General features: G+C 56.1%; 1 protein-coding gene across 1 annotated transcript in view; it reads right to left on the minus strand.

Annotated features, from left to right (window-relative positions):
- Positions 1 to 16,571, minus strand: part of SHC3 (SHC adaptor protein 3) — a 98,919-nt gene that overhangs the window by 27,668 nt on the left and 54,680 nt on the right. The window contains exons 3-6 of the mRNA XM_042964243.1: positions 13,974 to 14,037; positions 11,816 to 11,935; positions 9,047 to 9,100; positions 3,798 to 3,849 (exon numbers count right to left, since the gene is read on the minus strand). Coding sequence (XP_042820177.1) covers positions 3,798 to 3,849; positions 9,047 to 9,100; positions 11,816 to 11,935; positions 13,974 to 14,037 — 290 coding nt within the window. The remainder of the gene's footprint in view (positions 1 to 3,797; positions 3,850 to 9,046; positions 9,101 to 11,815; positions 11,936 to 13,973; positions 14,038 to 16,571) is intronic.

A 16,571-nucleotide genomic window follows, 5' to 3' on the forward strand; every position in this document is an offset into this window, starting at 1 on the left:
GGGGAAAGAAACCCTCGGGGGAGGCACACCAAACCGCCCTCCTGCCGCGTGAAGCCAGCAGGGCACCGTGGAGCCCACGCGGACGGCGGCCACCAGCCCCGGGGTCCGCGGGCTTCCTGTCCCCCGGGCTGCAGGGGAGCACCCTGGGGACCCAGGGAAAAGCACGTGCTGAGGCTCTGGATCGCAGCGCGAGCCCTTGGGAGCACTGGGGATGGCCAAGAGGTTTGTCCCAAGGAGACAGATGCCCGGCTGTGTTTTTACTACTGATTATCGATATTATTTTAGTTGATTAAACACCAGCCCGGGAGGCACAGGGCGAGCCCACATGACACAGCTGTTAGAGCTGCAGGGTCGTGCATTAAGCAGTACGGGTGGCAGTGTCCCTCCAGCTAGTAAGGAGGCGGGAGTCTAGGCAGGAGGGAGGGGAAGAACCCCAGCCCCCCCCCCTGCTTGTTTGTAGCCACGCACACCCACCCCCGAGGGGGACCAGCCGAGGGCTGCCTGGTCGGTGCTTCAGGGAAGAGTAGAGACGGGAAGGGCCAACAGTGTGCAGCTCACTGTTCTTCTGAAAAGAGATACAGCAGCCGCAGTGAAGGAAGAACGGGTTTCGGTAGGGGGCTGCCCCATCGCTCCTGTCTACACAGCAGGGAGCTGGAAGCCTGCTTCCTGAGAACTGGAAGACGCAGGGCCGCAGCAGAAGCAGGCACCCTGTCCCGCCGAGGGTCGAGTCCTGGCTGTCAGAAACCGGGGGCGGCAGAGGCTGTAGCCGCAGAATTAAATCACGTCTCCCTCCCGGCTCTGGCACCTGCAGTCCTTGGTGGCCTGAGAAAACACTGTCTGAGGGCTGGGGTCCGAGGGTCTGTCCCGGGGCCTCTCTGTTCCAAACTGCACTCGAAATCCAAAACGAACTCTGGGGTGAGGGTCTCCGGGGCTGCTGTTTTCTCTGAGAGCATCGCAACAGTCTTTTCCCCTCACCCCCTCACCGGCATGACTGGGCACATACAGGAACGGTGAGGCCCTCGCCAACGGTGACCGCCCCTGAGGAGGGGGCAGAGCTGGGGGCGTCACTCAGGGGCCACGAAGGAGCAGACCACTGAGAGGCACGTACAGAGCTGTGGTGCCGTGAAGACTCAAATACGTCGTAAAACCTAAAATGTGGCCCAAAACGGCCGTGAGGGCCACAAAATGGGGCCGTTCTTCGTTCCGTCCCTTCTGGGGGAAACTGGCCCTCCTGTTACAGGGTGGGCGGTCTCGGGGTGGGGCTCGTGTGCCCACGTCGTCTCCCCCACCCCTCAGACCAATAAACAAGGTCGCTCTAGGGAGAACCGCTCACGCCTCTGAGCTGCTGGCCTCACACGAGGGAAGAGACGTCCTCGGGCCGCGTCACGGAGGGCACTCGGGAGCAACACGCACTATGGCCCCCGTAATCATACAGGCGGGGGGGGGGGGCAGGGGGACGGCATGTTCCCTCAGACGGGCCAGCCCCACGTGTCTTCCACACACAGCAAACGCTGCTGGTCAGAGGTCATCATCGGGACACCAGCTCGCGGTTTCCCCATTGGCTCCAAACACGTCCGGAGCCTGCACCATAGCCCAGCCCTCTGACAGCTGCGGGCTGCGGGCTGGGGTCTCCGTCCACCTGATGCTGTCCCCACGGCGTCTGCGGGACACCTGCTCCGCCAGCACAGGCGAGCGATGCCCCCACGGCACGCGGCCGCCGTCTCCGCCAACCGGGGACTGGTAGGGGCCCCTTGGACATCTGGGGTCTTACCCAACTAGAAAATGCCCCAGGAACAGCGACCACGGTCCCTTCTTCACGGCAAACCGACAATCCTCACCCCTTGGGAGGAAGGCTGAACAGTAATGGCCTCCTAGGAGGGAGGCACAGACCCCCTGAACTCAAGCATGGTTTCCAGCCAACACTGGTCTGTCATCTGGGGAATCCATCGGAGTGGCAGGAACTTAACCACGGTTGACGTGAGGCCGGGCTGGCGGACGGCAGGCCTTAACCCCGGATAATCGCACACCTTATAAGAAGGTGCCCACGTGAAGACACAGCCATGCTCGGAGCAGAAGGCGGCATGAAGATGGGCCACTGGAGCCACATGGCCACAAGCCAGGACGCCCAGACGGCCAGAGCACCGCCAGGAGCTGGGAGAGGCAGGCGGGGTCCCTGCCCCAGGCTTCAGATGCAGCGCGGCCCTGGCAGTGTCTTGCTCTCAGGTCTCCAGCCTCCAGAACCGTGAGACAACAGCTTCTGTCATTTTCAGCCACCGCCGTGCAGAGTTCTGTATGGGAGCCCTCGTGGACCGATCAAACTGCCTCCCACTGGAAGGACGGGCTTGCGTGGAACGGCCAGCCTGCCGCCCTCACCCGGCCGAGCGCTGGTTATCCACAGTCATCACATGAAAGTCGCTGCAAGGTCAAGACGGGGTGGGCTCCACGTGTTAGCCAGGGGTTTCAGGGACAGTCCTTGGCTGAAGACCACCCATGCCCCCTTCCCGTCTACCCTCAGAAGTCTGTGAACACCCCCACTCTGGTTCAGGAGTGACAACGTGGCAGTCATAATCCAGGACATGGCGCTTCATTTGCGGGGTCCCCCTCGCCCCCCAGACACCCACGCATCTGGGGGAGAATAAGTGCTAACACTGTATGATGTCATCGTCTGTGACTCTGAGGAAGGAAAGCGGTCCCGCCACGCCACCGAGTACCAGCGTGGGGCAGGAGGCGGCCGTGGGGAGGACCAAATCTTTATAGTCAGACTGGCTTCTGATTTGCAAGGTTCACTGACCTATCAACCATCTAACCTCTCTGCAAACGCCTCCAGGTCGGGCCGCACAACAGTGAAAGCGTCTGTACGCGGACCCCGGGGGGGTCGGTGCACCTGGGAGACAAGTCTCACCACATGGCGCCACCTCGCGGACAGTCAACCCGTTCTCTGTGTCCAAGACACAGTACCGGGGGGAGGGCACGACAGCATGCTAAGATCTCACGTGCACTGACATTTTAAAAGAAAAGAATATACGTGTACGTATGTGGATAAAAAGTCCCGTAAAGCAAACTAGAAAATCTTAACAGTCGGTACCTGGGGTGGAGGGTGGGAGGAGGGGGAGCCAGTGCTTTGTATTGCTATCGACACCCCCTGGCGATCTTCGTCAGCGAGTTCTAAGCTGGGGTCACGGGGTGCGTCAGTATCCAAGGGTAGCACTCACCTGTGGTCAGCCCACCCGCCCGGGCTGTCGGCGCCCATGGTGGGGCTTCGGTTTTGCACGTGATAAAAGGAACAGGGTGGTGAGTGTGGAGGTCTAGGAATAAAGGGCCCATGAGGATGGAAAGCTCGTGAATGCCCCACATCCCCCATTTCCAGCCTCGTCTGAGGCCCTGGCAGCTTTGTGGGGTGCGAGTGGATGGCACGTGAGCGTGGACTGCTCAGGGCAGCGTAGGCTTCTCGGGGTGACGTGGTTGGCGGTGGGGCTGGGGCCGGGCGGGGGCGGGGGGACACAGCGTTCCGGGTGTGGCCGAGGCCGCTTTCAGGGCACGAACGGGAGCCACAGGTGCAGGTCAGGTGCTCCAAGCCGCACTCCCTGCGTGCAGGTGGGTGTCTCAGGCCCCCGGCCGCCCACCCAGTGTCTCCTGCCCCCACCGAGAAGGCGGGCAGCCCTCAATTCCCGTTAACGGCACGGCAGGACACACGGGTCGTGCTGGCGGAGGGGGTGGGACCAGGGGGAGCACCTGGCGTCCAGTGTTCAGCCTGACCGCGCACGAGTGAGAGACTGTAGGAGTCGAGCATTGCTTACCTCTGCGGTTAACAGGGTCCTTAGCTACGTACGCAACGTAGTCGGTTGTGTCCTGTCAGAGAAAAACGAGGCATCCACGTCACTAACCACGAGCAAGACACCACAGCCAGACATACACTACGCAACCCAGCCCAGGAATCTAACGCTCCCAAGGGACAGCCCAGAAGGACGGTATTTCTCACACTACAGCGGCCAGGAGTCTCCGGACCTTGTGAAGTGCAGGTTCTGACTCGGCGGGTCCAGGGTGGGGCCTGAGGCTCTGGTGCAGACACCGCCTGTCTGTGCCCACGCTCTGGGCCACGGCCGTGTGACGGGCACCCCGTTCTCTGCACGGCGGATCCCCCCAGGGGCTCTGAACGCACTGCTGCCCGAGTGCCAGCTCCCGGATAATCCGCCCTTGCTGGACCGGAGGCCATGAGGCCTCAGGACGGTTTGAAGCTCTCCAGAAGGTTTTACTGTGAGTCAAGGCTGACAGCCACTGTCCCGAGCTCTGCCTGAATCAGCGGTCGTCAGTCCAAGCTGGCGTCAGAGTCCCACAACGGGCTTGTGGAGACACAGGCTGCTGGGTGTCGCCTTGGGGCTTCGGATTCTGTGGGTCTGAGGGGAGGCCCCAAAATGTCCATTTCTGACAAGTTTCCAGCCGGTCTCGTAGCTGGTCTAGTAGCTGGTCTGCTGGTCTAGTAGCCATGCGGAAACCAGAAGCAGACGTTCAAAGGTTGGTTGGGAACACCTTCCTGGGTGGATGGCATGTGATGGTTCTTTTCTTCTCGGAAATAAGTAGTAACTTTAATCTTTTAAGATGTTTCACACATATGAGCTCTGAGTAGTAGCCTGGCTGTTCCGGGTGAAATCCGAGTCTGCGTGGCGGCCTCATCTGATCCGTGCACGGAGGAGGCTCTGTCCTCAGACGTAGGCTGGGCCGCCTCTAAACAGGCAGAGGAACCAATCATTCTCTTCATTCTGGAAAGCAGAACAGACGTTCCCTGCAAAGCTGACATTCTCAACATTTGTAAAGTCTCAGGGGGGGCGACCGGTAAAGGCTCACCCCGTCGTTGCAGATTTCTCCCAAATGTCATTGCTTCGAAGGGCTCCAACATTACAGATGAGCTCCAGGTTTTCAGCATCCAGAAGATTCTGTGTCGTGACTGCCTTCATTACTACTCTCCTTGGGCAGGGGATGACCCCTTCTCTCTCTGCCGTGCTCCAGGAAAACCCTCCGATGGGAGAGGGGACGACTGGGAGCCTGGGGACATACGATGATTACTGAGCGCCCCAGCAGGCAGCACCAGGCACAGGGTGCTTTTCCATACGTGGTACATGGTTTCCCAGAACTCACAGCGACCCGCTGGGTCTGAGGAGGGGAGGAGGGCCCTCCAGCGGGTTTTGACATGACTGGTTGCCACCAAGGGTCCCTCCAGTATGCTGCCCGTCTACGCCGTTCCATGCTCCTCCTTAGGCCACTGTCTGCTGGTATATTCCCTCAGCTGGGAAGGGGGGTGAAAAACAGACCATCAACCCAGTTTCCAGTCATTTCCATCAAGGAAGATCTGGTCAGAATATGAAGCTAACAGCCAAGTAAGGACTCCAGCTTGTAGTCACGGACGCTTTCTGTGGACTCAGGAGATGACAGCATTGGAAGGGTCCTAGGACAGCACCGGCGTCTCTCCGTCCGAGCTCCGTGGAATTCTAGGGCTGGTCAGGAATATTCTCCAGTGTTTGAGATGTGACCAGACTTTCTTTCTAACTTCGTGTTTTAGTTGCCATAATAATCTTACAAATTAATACAAGAATATCCGGGACCATCTGAATGACCACTGCGTCATCTGTTCTGCGTTGCAATGTCAGCGACAAGGTTGTCACTTGGGTTTCCAACATTACAGATGCCAGGTTTTTAAAGAATTCGAGAAAAAAGAACACTCAGACTAGATGCTTTTGCCCCAACTCAAGCAATTAACGTCACATTTGCACACAACGATGCATCACTGAAGTGCTTACTTCAACAGAATAAATTAGTGGAAGGACTGAGTCACCCAGGCGCCTGACGTAGTAAAGAGATGCTGACCTTGAAGGATTCCGCACCGTGGCGGCCGGTTCGAGAGTCCCTCAGAGAGCAGAGATCTGGGTGGCGTCAGCAAAACCACCCATCCCGGTAAATTCCTGTCACTTCGAATGTTTCTGGCTTTACTGTGTTTATCAGGATTAAACTTTCAAACATGATCAGGCTTACAGTTCAATAGGACGTATGAACCCAAGGAGTGTATACTTGATTTATTTTTGTGCATATTTGGGTGACAAAATTAATTTGAGTCAACACTAGTGGCATACGCAAAGAAATTCTTCTTCTTAAATTCTTACTCCAGTCTGAGAAACGCTGCTCTGGGGAAGGAAGGCCAGGAAAGAGACATGACATGTGTCCCGTCCCTCAGATGGTTTAGGGTCAAGCCAGGACAGAACTCTTCTAAAGCCAATGTTGATCATTGTCTGGCACGCTGGGGGAGTGTATTGGTGTTCAGAACGTTGTTCTAGACATCATCCAGTCACACTGAACACCAAGTTCCACAGATGGGGCTACCAGCTGCCCATCCTGCGCCCCTGTTGCCACCCCCCAAACCTTTCTGAGCCTGGCCGGCACCCTGACCCCCTTCTGGTGGCCTGTGAACACTGGTAATCACAGCAGATTATGATTACAGGGCATATTTTGGGGGATTTTGGATTAACAGTGTTTTTCAGCCTGTCTTAGTTGATACTTCAAAACACCATTTTCTTACTGGGTCAACTAGAGCACAAAGCAGTGAGTAGTTACACACTGAGCACCAGAACAAGGGATCGAACCTGGGATTGCTAGTTTTATTGAAACATCTTCCAATTATAATGGTTACAAGCCAGTGCGGAACGGGAACCCACACACAATGCGAACATGCATTTGGGCTTGGTTAAAATAGGAACTGACCAGGTTTCCTGTCCCCTGGTATCGTGACGTTTTATGCATCAGAAACAAATAAGAAGAAAATATAAAAAGGTTAAAAGCACCCAGTGCTTCCTCTTTTTTAAAAGCAAGGAGGTGAGGAAATTTGAGGCTCACAGACCTGTGTGCACCCTGGAGAACAGGACAATTTGAACAGAAGCCTGTGTCCTTGGCTTCCTGAGCCTTCCGTCTCTGTAGGTCCGCTCATAGCATCATTAAGTTGAGGTTTGAGACAAGTTCTTGGAAGAATCTGTCGCTGCGGGTACGTACTGTTTCTTCCTTTTATTTTGCAAGCTGGGTTACCTCCCAAATTTCGGAAACTATGGCTACGAGCACACGGGGCCAGCGGTGAGATGCCTCTGCGAGTTGACTGGAGCCACGTGCAGACACAGGTGGAGGCGTGAGGACAGGTGCACGTGCAGGTACACAGCAGGTGCACCTGTCCCTCGAGATACAATCTCTAGTGGCAGACTCCCACTTGCTAAATGTATGTCTCAGTGAGGTCTTTCGCTTTATGATAAAATGTAAGAGATTAAGGGATTGGAGGGAAAGTAAAGGAGGGGAGGGGAAGGAAAAGAGGAAACCACGGGGAGAGATTTTGAGGACTAGACCCTAAAGGAAGAGAGCGTGAGTCAGTGGAGGTGCTGAGGGTGGTCCAAGGGTGCTTTGCCATATTCTCTTGGTCAGGCGGGGGTATGAGGGCAAGGAACCACGTGCAGGGTGGCCGAATCCCTCTCCTGCCAATGCCCTTGGCCCAAGGGTCTGGCTGGGCTTGACGCCTCCTTGGGGGGGGGGGGGGCTGCAGGAACTGGGGCAGAGGCGGGGGGCGTGGGCTGTCTGCAGCCGAGACACGGGGGGCCGTGACTCCACCAGCCTTTAGAGATGTCGAGATGAGAGCCAGCAGTGGAAAGTGCCCACCTGCTCGACTTGCTGTTCATGAGCCAGCAGCAAGCAAAAGCAGTTCCCCAGGTAGAGGGAGCAGGCCGGGAAAGACACACGAAGTCCTCACAGCCTGGGAAATAGCCCCTTCCCGGCCAGACCAGGACGGGATCTCCGCACCACACCGGCTACTCCGGCTGCCCTGGACCCGGAAACTTGCACATAACGAAACAGCAATAACAACAAAAACACCACTTCTAAGCCTCATTGTTTTATTATAAAAGACTTATTCGACAGCAAAAGGACATCATGCCAGGATATAGAACAATTTTTCTTTTTGAGTAAATGTAGCTTCAAGAAAACACTCACTCGGTCGTCCTAATTTTTAAATACTTCCCCAGACTGGTGAAAACGTGGCCCGGACCAATGAGAAATGGTATGAGGGCGGTCTTGGGGGCGGGTGTTTTCTCCCTCACGGCTCCAAGGGCTGACTGGCTCTTCTTCCCTGGAGATAGTTTCCTGCCTGCAAGCTGTTTCCAAGGGCTGGCCAGCAACAGTGAGCGGCAGTTAGTGTGTGTGGGTCTGGCTCTGCTGGGGGCGGGGGTGGGGTGGGGGGGTGGGGGAGGAGGAGGGGGCAGAGCGGGAAGAGCAGAAAGGGAAGAGGGGGAGGAGAGGAGGAGGGGAGGAGAGGAGAAGGAGGGGGGAGGAGGAGAATGGAAAGGGAGGAGGAGGAGGGGGAGGAGGGAGGTGAGGAGGGGGAGGGGGGGCAAGGGGTTTGTGGGTCCTGCCTCTCATGACGCCGAAAATGAGCACTGACACCATCTTGACCAAACGTGAGGAGTGAATTACCTTGTGACCTTCTTAATAAAAGCAGCAATGCAAAAATAGAACATTCCCATTCTGCCTTGCCCCCTCTCTCTCCCTCTCTCTCTCTCTCCCTGCACTCCCTCCCTGCTGGCAAAGCAAACCAGTAAGACTACAACATTAAATGTGGGTAGAAAAATTCCAATTTCAAACATCTATGAATAAACCAGACTAAGTCAACTCACAGGCTTCGCGTAGACTTCAACCGCGAAACCGAAGGGCCCTGCCGGAGCCCAAGAGAAAAAAGGAACGAAGCAGGACCCACAGTGACCCACGGTCATCAGACGGGGCGCCTGACGGCTGACACTGGGGCGCGGTCCCAGGACCTCTTCAGAAAGCCAGTACTTGGAGGACTTTTGACCGCTTTGGGCTAATGGAACGAGAACTAATGGTGGTCGAGAAGGGCTTACGGAACCAGGTGGGGGGAGAGCTGTCATCACGGTTACCTTTCCCGATCGTGCCCTAGAACGCACCCCTGGGAGGAAGGCCCCTTCTGGAAAAGTCCCAACGAGAGCAAGGGAAAGCAGCCCCGGGCACTTACCGGGTCTCCCCCGGAGGCAAACGAGATGGACTGCATGTGGTGGTTGGCGATGATCTGCAGGCCCAGGACAAGAAAGGAGACACGTCGTTAGTGCCCGCCCCACGTCCTGGAAAAGCCACCGTCTGTCGGCAGGCGATACGACGAGGTTTCCTGAGAATCCGCAAAACTGGTACCCGGCGCAAATAAAGGGATGGAAGTCGTCACACCAGCTGACCGCCGGTGGGCTTTCCCCACACGTCAGCTGCTCACTCGATGAGCTCCCTTGAGGCAACCCTTGAGGGAGGAACCACGGCCGCCGCCCGTTTCACAGATGGGAAGCCCGAGGCTGAAGGACCACAGCTAACGGGGGTCCTAACGACCTTCCCTCTCAGACAAGGAAAGGGTCTCACCCCCACACGGAAACAGGCCACTGGTGCTATTTCTGCTATGTCCCAGGCACTCTTGCGACCGGTTCCATCGAGGCAAAGGCCAGGGAGGACATTCCAAGTCAGTATTAAACCCGGAAATTTCCATTAGCTTTACAAACAGCAGCGGAATTCAGTAGACAGTAAATTAGAAGCTGCCCTAAATTTAAGCTGCGACGTAAGTTTCCCATGCTATTTTTATAATGTCAAAGACAATGGAATGACCTTGAATTGAATTCCGGGGTGGAAATAGTGGCCCCATCTCCATCACACCATCACCAGGTTTATTCCCGCACAGCCCCTCAGGCCTTTGGTGGCGGGCAGTCGGAAATTAACGGAGGTGAAATCCCACCGTGCGAGGAGCTTCCCAACTGTGCTCCCGAGACGCTCGAAGCAAACCTGTGTCTGAACTGGGAGAAAACCATTCGTTCTAAAATGCCAAAATGGCATGTGCAAAACCACTCGCGATCTAGAAAGACCTGAGCATATAAATGGATGGAAACAAGGAAGCCGCTCTGGAGCCTGTACCAACCCGGCCGGATCCAGCTGCCAGCGGCCGCTTGCAGCCTTCTGGAAGCTTCCTGCCTCCAGCCCCGGGGCAGGGGGCTCCCAGGAGGGCAGCAAAGCACCAGCAATCCCCCCACACGAGGATAAACTTCGAAAAGGTGTTGATTTCTGCTTAGTTTTTGTTTATAAGACAGCCCTCATACTGGAGTTTGGAAACTGAAGCAGGTATTATAATTGAGGGGAAAAAGCAGAAATCCTTTTGGTCACGACGTGTGGCTGTTGCTGTATCATTGTATCTCAGACCTTCGGAAAAGATGGGAGATTAAATGGAGTTTTGAGCCGGTGAATCTCGAGCAGGTGTTTTTGGCCAAGGGAGGTTCGAGGAACGCTCGGCAGAGGAGAGCGGCCGGGACTTTCACGGTTGCTCTGCACGGGGGAGGGCAGTGTCCGGCCAGGACTCCTCCTAATTTGCAACAGCCAGGCCGCCACGGGACAGCCAGGGGTGTGAGCGGGGGCTGGCGCCCACCGTCCCGGGCCGTGTTCCTATCATCCCAGAGGGTGCCCCCCGCTCCTGAGCCCAGCCCCACACCCATGCTCCACAAACAGTGAGGACACAGCCAACCAGCCCCCAACCCCAGCACGGCCACGTCCCTTCCACTCCTCCTGAGTTTGTTTGTTTTTCTTAAGGGGGGAATGAGGTGTAATAGGCAGGGATCGGGACGTGTATCCCACAGAATTGAGGGCCATGTCCCGAGGATCCCTAGAAACATAACAGCAACGGCCACACCGCGTGAGAGTGGATATGGGCATGTGGTGCAGGGCAGAGGGGTCCCGCCTTGCAGCCCGGGGTCACAGGTGCTCAGCCCTGAGAGGGCCCCAGAGAAAGGCAGGGCCTGCTGAACCTTCCTAACCCACCCCCACCCCACCCGTCGGAAGGACCAACGTGAAAAGACAGGGATTATCTGTCGGGCAAGTGAGGAATGGAGTAGGAGGCAGTGCCACTCGCTGACCTGGGGAACACTGAAGTCAATAAATATAAATATATTTGGCAACGCAAAGGTAACCCCAGGCACCCCCGGGAACACGCCAGAGTCAGAGGTGTGCGGGTGGCCCATCTCTCTCCCCGTGGGGACGCATCCCATTTCCAGCTCAGGCCACCGGCAACGGAGCCCCGGGCTGCACGGGGAACACGCCCTTTTACGCGTCTGGGCGTCTTCACCTGCTGGTACCCAGGACAGCCACTGAGACACCCACTGTTCCAGCGGACAGAACTGAGGCCCGAGAGACCTAAGACACACGCTGCCGAGAGGCCAGCATCACACACGGAACCCGCCCCAACGATCGCCACCGCCGTGCGGCCTCGGCCGGTGAGCGGCAGACGTCCCACACCGGGCGGACTCCCTCCCATATGCCGCGTGCAGCGACCTAGGACGCCGTCAACCGCGAGTGGCTCCAGATGAGGAACCGCTAAGACAGAAAAAATCTGGCCCATTAAACCACGAGGTGCCATCCACTTCAAGGATGACAAAATGAGGAAATGAGACGTGGGCTGCGGAGTCCAAGAAATACGGTGTAAAGGGAAGTGAAAGACGGGCAAGGAGATGAGGAGTCTGTGGCAAACACATGCACCTGCTTCTACACTGCAAGTCCCTCAATGACTTTAGACGTTACCCTTAAAAAAAAACAGTAATTTGCAGCAGATTCCAAGAAAACCAATTCTACCTATCATTCCGTGGGCAACCGTTCAAAGGGGCCAAAGTTTGCAGGCTAGTAAAGATTTTAGACAAATGTTCTCTGCCAGACCCAGCAGAGCAGGCAACCTTGCAAAACACCCAAGGGGGCCCGGGCGCCTACAGACCTGTTTGGAGTCGGGCGTCCGCAGGTTCAGGCTGGCGGTGGACACGGTCAGGGAGATGTTCATGCCCGCAAACTGGAGGTTGCTCTTGCCCAAGATGCTGGACAGCATTTTGCTGGGAGGCTGTGAAATCAAGCGGCCAGATTTTAGCTTCCGATTCCGGAGAGGCCGCGCTGTCACAGCCTCTCTGTTGTTCCCGTCTGCTGCACCCCCAAGCCCCCACCTTCCCGCCCTCACTGGCCACGTGAAGGAGGCTGTGCCACCAAGGAGCCGGTAGGCGGGATCCAACAGGAGCACACAGATTCTGGGACTCGCAACAGGCAGCCACAAACACGTCATAACACGTCATGTGCACACGGGGGAGGACCCTCGGGCGTCAGCATGGTCCGCGAGCAGGCAGCTCCCGTGGGGACGAGTCTCCTGTCACTCGTAAGCCCAGGAAAGGGCCACGGGCCAGTGCTCACAGCTTCCAGGCTCAGATACTGGTTCCAGCCCCCCGGGAGCTAAATGGCAGAGCCAGAGGAGCAGGGCGCAGCTCGAGGGGCCGATGAACATCCCGTGGAGTCTCGAGACTGCTCACTGCTGAGGGCCTTGGGCCAGAACGTCCTCCAGGCCAGTGCTCACACGGACGGCCCGGCACAGGGACGGACCACCGGGCTCAGCTCAGTTAAAATCCTTGGCACAGGGCCCAAAGGACTGTGTTTCCCCACCAGCCATCCCTGCCCGCCGCCCCCCCAACCCCCAAAGGCCAACACTTGTATCTGGGTCCAGGGCCCCCAAGCCATCTTCCCTGTCAGATTAGAACACGCCCTCTTTTGATATGCTAATTACCGCTGGTTCTTAAGCCGTTTTTAATCTGACAGAGCTGTTTACAAATAGAGAGGCCTGGGCCCCGTCCCCCGAGATTCTGATTAAGTCATACCCGAGGCCATCAGCCTTGTTTCTGCCACCCTCCCCGGGCTCTGAAAGAGGACGCTCCCTAGCTCTGTCCTCAGACCCCCTCCTAGTGACCCTACGTGACAGTCAAGATTCAAAATTCTCTGCCTGGAACCCAGCTGCCTTACGGCTTCACGGATGTCCTGAGCTATAATGACAAAACCCACCCGGGGGGGGGTGGGGGGTGTCAACAAGCCGGCCACCTGCCTGCAAATCTCAGCCCGAGGACGGATTCAGGGACATCAGAGGTAACGCCTCACGACAGAGCAATAGAGTCCGGGCACAGACAGTCCTGACAGTGGCTATTTAGTTCTGTACCTGCCAGACTTCTAACCAGAGAGGTTTTCTGAGCTTTCTCTTAATCCACTTTCTCCCTGGCCGTCTAACCATCTCCAGAGTGAAAAAGTCAAACCCAAGGTTGAATGTATAGTCCCTGGAGCCGGGTGACATGGGCCTGAGCCCAGCCTACCCCTACCCACATCTCTGTGCCTCAGTTTTCATCACCTGTAAAACGGGGATATCCCGTGGCGCTCTGGAGCTGGTTGTACTGGCTAATGAGAGACAATTATTAAATTTTTAGGAATTTTGGGAGCTGGCCGTTAAAAACAGCTGCTATGAAAAGTTAATTTATGTAAACTTACAAACAAATAACTTACATTAAAAAAAAAAAAAGACAACAAGTACTCAAAACTCCTCACTTCCCAGCTGCTTTTGCTACGTTACCGGTCACCTGTGCCGCTCAGGCCTTTGTGCCCGCTGCACCTGTGAACCAGGTGGAAACACCGTGAGATGACGTGTCACTGCGCGTCCTCGGGGATGTCGCTAGAGCCTGGAAGGGGCCTGGCGGAAGCACGTATGCCACGGAAACTGGCAAACGGGACAGATGAGCGGCTTCGTGCTCTGAACCCTGAGGGCTGCTGGTTAAATTTAGCAGCACGGCACCCGGGTGTTCACCACCAACTGTTCTAGCGAAGAGAACTAACGCCCATAGAGGCTTCGAGGGGCACCAGCCCCGTCTTCCGTGCCGTCTCCTCACCGTCTACAGGTCTGGGCCAATGGGGCACAACTGGGCGCTGACTTGCCGGCCATCCTGCCAACCCCAGGGCAGGGGGACCCCGAGCTCCCGTCGCTTGGAAAGTGCCGACAGCCAGGCGGTGACAGGGAGCCCTGACGGGCGGGGCGTGACCGCAGGTGCTGCGTGGGGAGGCAACACAGAAGACAGTACCTTTCTCTTCCTGAAGGCTCCCTTGGCGCCAGGGACGGCTTCGCAGACGCGGCTGATGGCTTCCCTTAAGGGGGCAGGAAGAGAGATCCATTTGTCACATCAGTCAGGATCCTGCAACCAAGAGACCACACGCGCGCGTCCCCAGGGGAGACACCTGCCCGTGCAGTTCAGCGTAGACAGCGCGGCTCCCCATGTGGGGGTCACCCGGTTCCCTCTCTGGCAAATAGAACCGCGCAAAATGCGACCAGGTCGTCCTGAACCTCCTGCTGGCAGTGCCCTAGTGCCTCCTGTTGGCGTGGCTGTATCCTAACAGTGTGACGGGTGTCGACGCCACAGTCCGTCTTACGCTGGGCTGGGATTCCGTTTAGTGGACCATTACCAGGGCACGTGGTCTCCCGGATGTTCCCTTCAAGGCCACGGTCCCGGCACGGGGCCGGCCCTGACCAAGCATCGCTACGGGTCGCCACCCTTCCAAGGTGAATCAGAATGTTATCAGAAGAAATTTGGCGTTCTGAGTATTATGTCCAGCGTCTGCAGTTAGTAAATATCACAAAACCAAGAGGGTTCTGAAGGCGGAGAGGTGCTCGGGTGATAGACAAATGAGCAAGAAATAAGGTCTGTGCCGGGCAGTCCCCGGAGCACCCGTTTACTGAGCAGCTACCACGTGCAGGTGCTGCCCTGAGGAAAGGAGGCAAGGAGGGCCCTAGGCCTAGGGGCACCTGGCTGCAGAGGGTTCGCCCGGGCAGGACACCTCGGGACGTGGGGAGGGTGCGAGATGGACCGGCTGGAGGCCGCTGGGGTCCAGATGCTGGGCCTCCAGGTGGGGAGGACGTGCTGGTAGCAGGTGCTTGAAAGCAAATGGCTCAACTCCGGGAGCGGGCCTCAGTGGGTAATGACAGGGATACGCCAGAGGGGGCTCCAAAGTCAGGAGCCCAGAAAGGGGATGGGTGAACGTGTCAGCCCCCTCGTGGGGACGGACACAATCGTAAGAGAGCACAGGAAGAAATAAGCGGGGATTTGGACACACCACCGGACAAACAGGGTAACGGGTCCTCAGAAACATTCTGCAAGCTTTCTACGTGAAATACTTGAAATCATTTTCTATCGTCTAGAAATCTAATCCCCACCACAAGATAATGCTCTTAAGAGAGATCTGTCCTTGTCAAATTACCATTCAGGTGAGGCTCACATTTGCCATTGAATTCACTGCAGAGAGTGGGGAGAGACCATTCTAGAAACTCAAATACCGTGAAGGCTATAGCCTGAATCACCATGACTCAGACAAAGTTCCTTTAAAGGCATGAATGTTTTCAATGTTTATCCTTAGCCATTTGTTTTATAATAACGTTCCAACTGTGGTTCTATCAAAATGATCACCCAAGTACCTTTTAAAAGGCAGTTCCTATTGAGGAAGGTCAAGCTGTCTCTTTATGGAACTATATAAACCCCAGCATCTCTATTTTCTCTGTCTAATTTAAAAACAAGAAGCAGCAGCAGCTCGGCACATCTCTGCACTGTGCTTGTTATGACACATTCGGCTGAGCAAAGCGCCAAAATCCGCGATGGTCCCAGCAGGCCGGGAAGATACCCCACGGCAGGAAGCTTTCTGTAGGTCTCTCCTAAAATATCCGTAACAAACATCGGATTTCTTTCCCGATCCACCAACGCGGGCAATGAGAGAAAGAAATCAGCCTTGGGCGACAGCCTCCCAAGAGGATAGCTGTCAGCGGGGTCACCTGTACAGCATGTGTCTGAGCCAGTGGGCCACGCAGGTCGGGCCACAGGCCTCCCTGGCTGCCCGTGTGCCACTTTTGTGGGGGAGGCGGACACAGCCCAAGAAGTCCATTCCGTCAAGCAAATCCTCCCCAAGAGACTCCGGTGGCATCCCAGGGCACATTCAGAGACTCCATCTTCTGTCCTTAAGATGTGCAAATGTCAGAAATTCCAGAAAGTTCTCTGAGCTCCACCACCCAAAAAAGTCCTAAGGATCCCCTGTGTGAGATTTACAGTCCCCCAATGTGGTCGCAAATCAAGCTACTCTTCAGAAAAAAATGTCCTCTGTCCATCAGTTTGCTTCTAATGCTCCCACGATAACCTGCGTGCGTGTGAATTCTCACCACACGGAGGCTGATGGCGTCCGTCTCCCTTTGAAATAAGAATGCGGCGGAACGTAGTAACTGCCACACTTAGATGCCTGATGCTGACACAAGAAACTTTAACTCCACCGTCTGACTGCAAGGGTAACCATTCTCATCGTCCCTCTTTACCACCTAGCACAGCACGTTTTGGTGAACGGTACTGTCTCAACTTTTCATTCAGCAAAAATGATTTGGCTTTCTGTAATTCCACTGAGTCCTCGGGTCAGTCTCGGGTGGCGGTGCACCTCTGTTTTTAATGGAGATCGCTCAACCACCTGTTCAGCATGACCCCACTGGGGCGAGCCAAACTGTGACCTGAGAGCTCAGCTAACGGGAATGTGGACTCTCTGGCACGACCCCAGTCACCTGGGAGTAACTGAGCCTCACTCCATCCTGGTCCCACCATCTCTCCCATTCAGTATGAAGTTCTCATCATGAGAGCCAGCTCCTCCCACACGTC

This window comes from Panthera tigris, chromosome D4 (genome assembly GCF_018350195.1).
Source record: "Panthera tigris isolate Pti1 chromosome D4, P.tigris_Pti1_mat1.1, whole genome shotgun sequence".
NCBI classification, from domain to species: domain Eukaryota; kingdom Metazoa; phylum Chordata; class Mammalia; order Carnivora; family Felidae; genus Panthera; species Panthera tigris.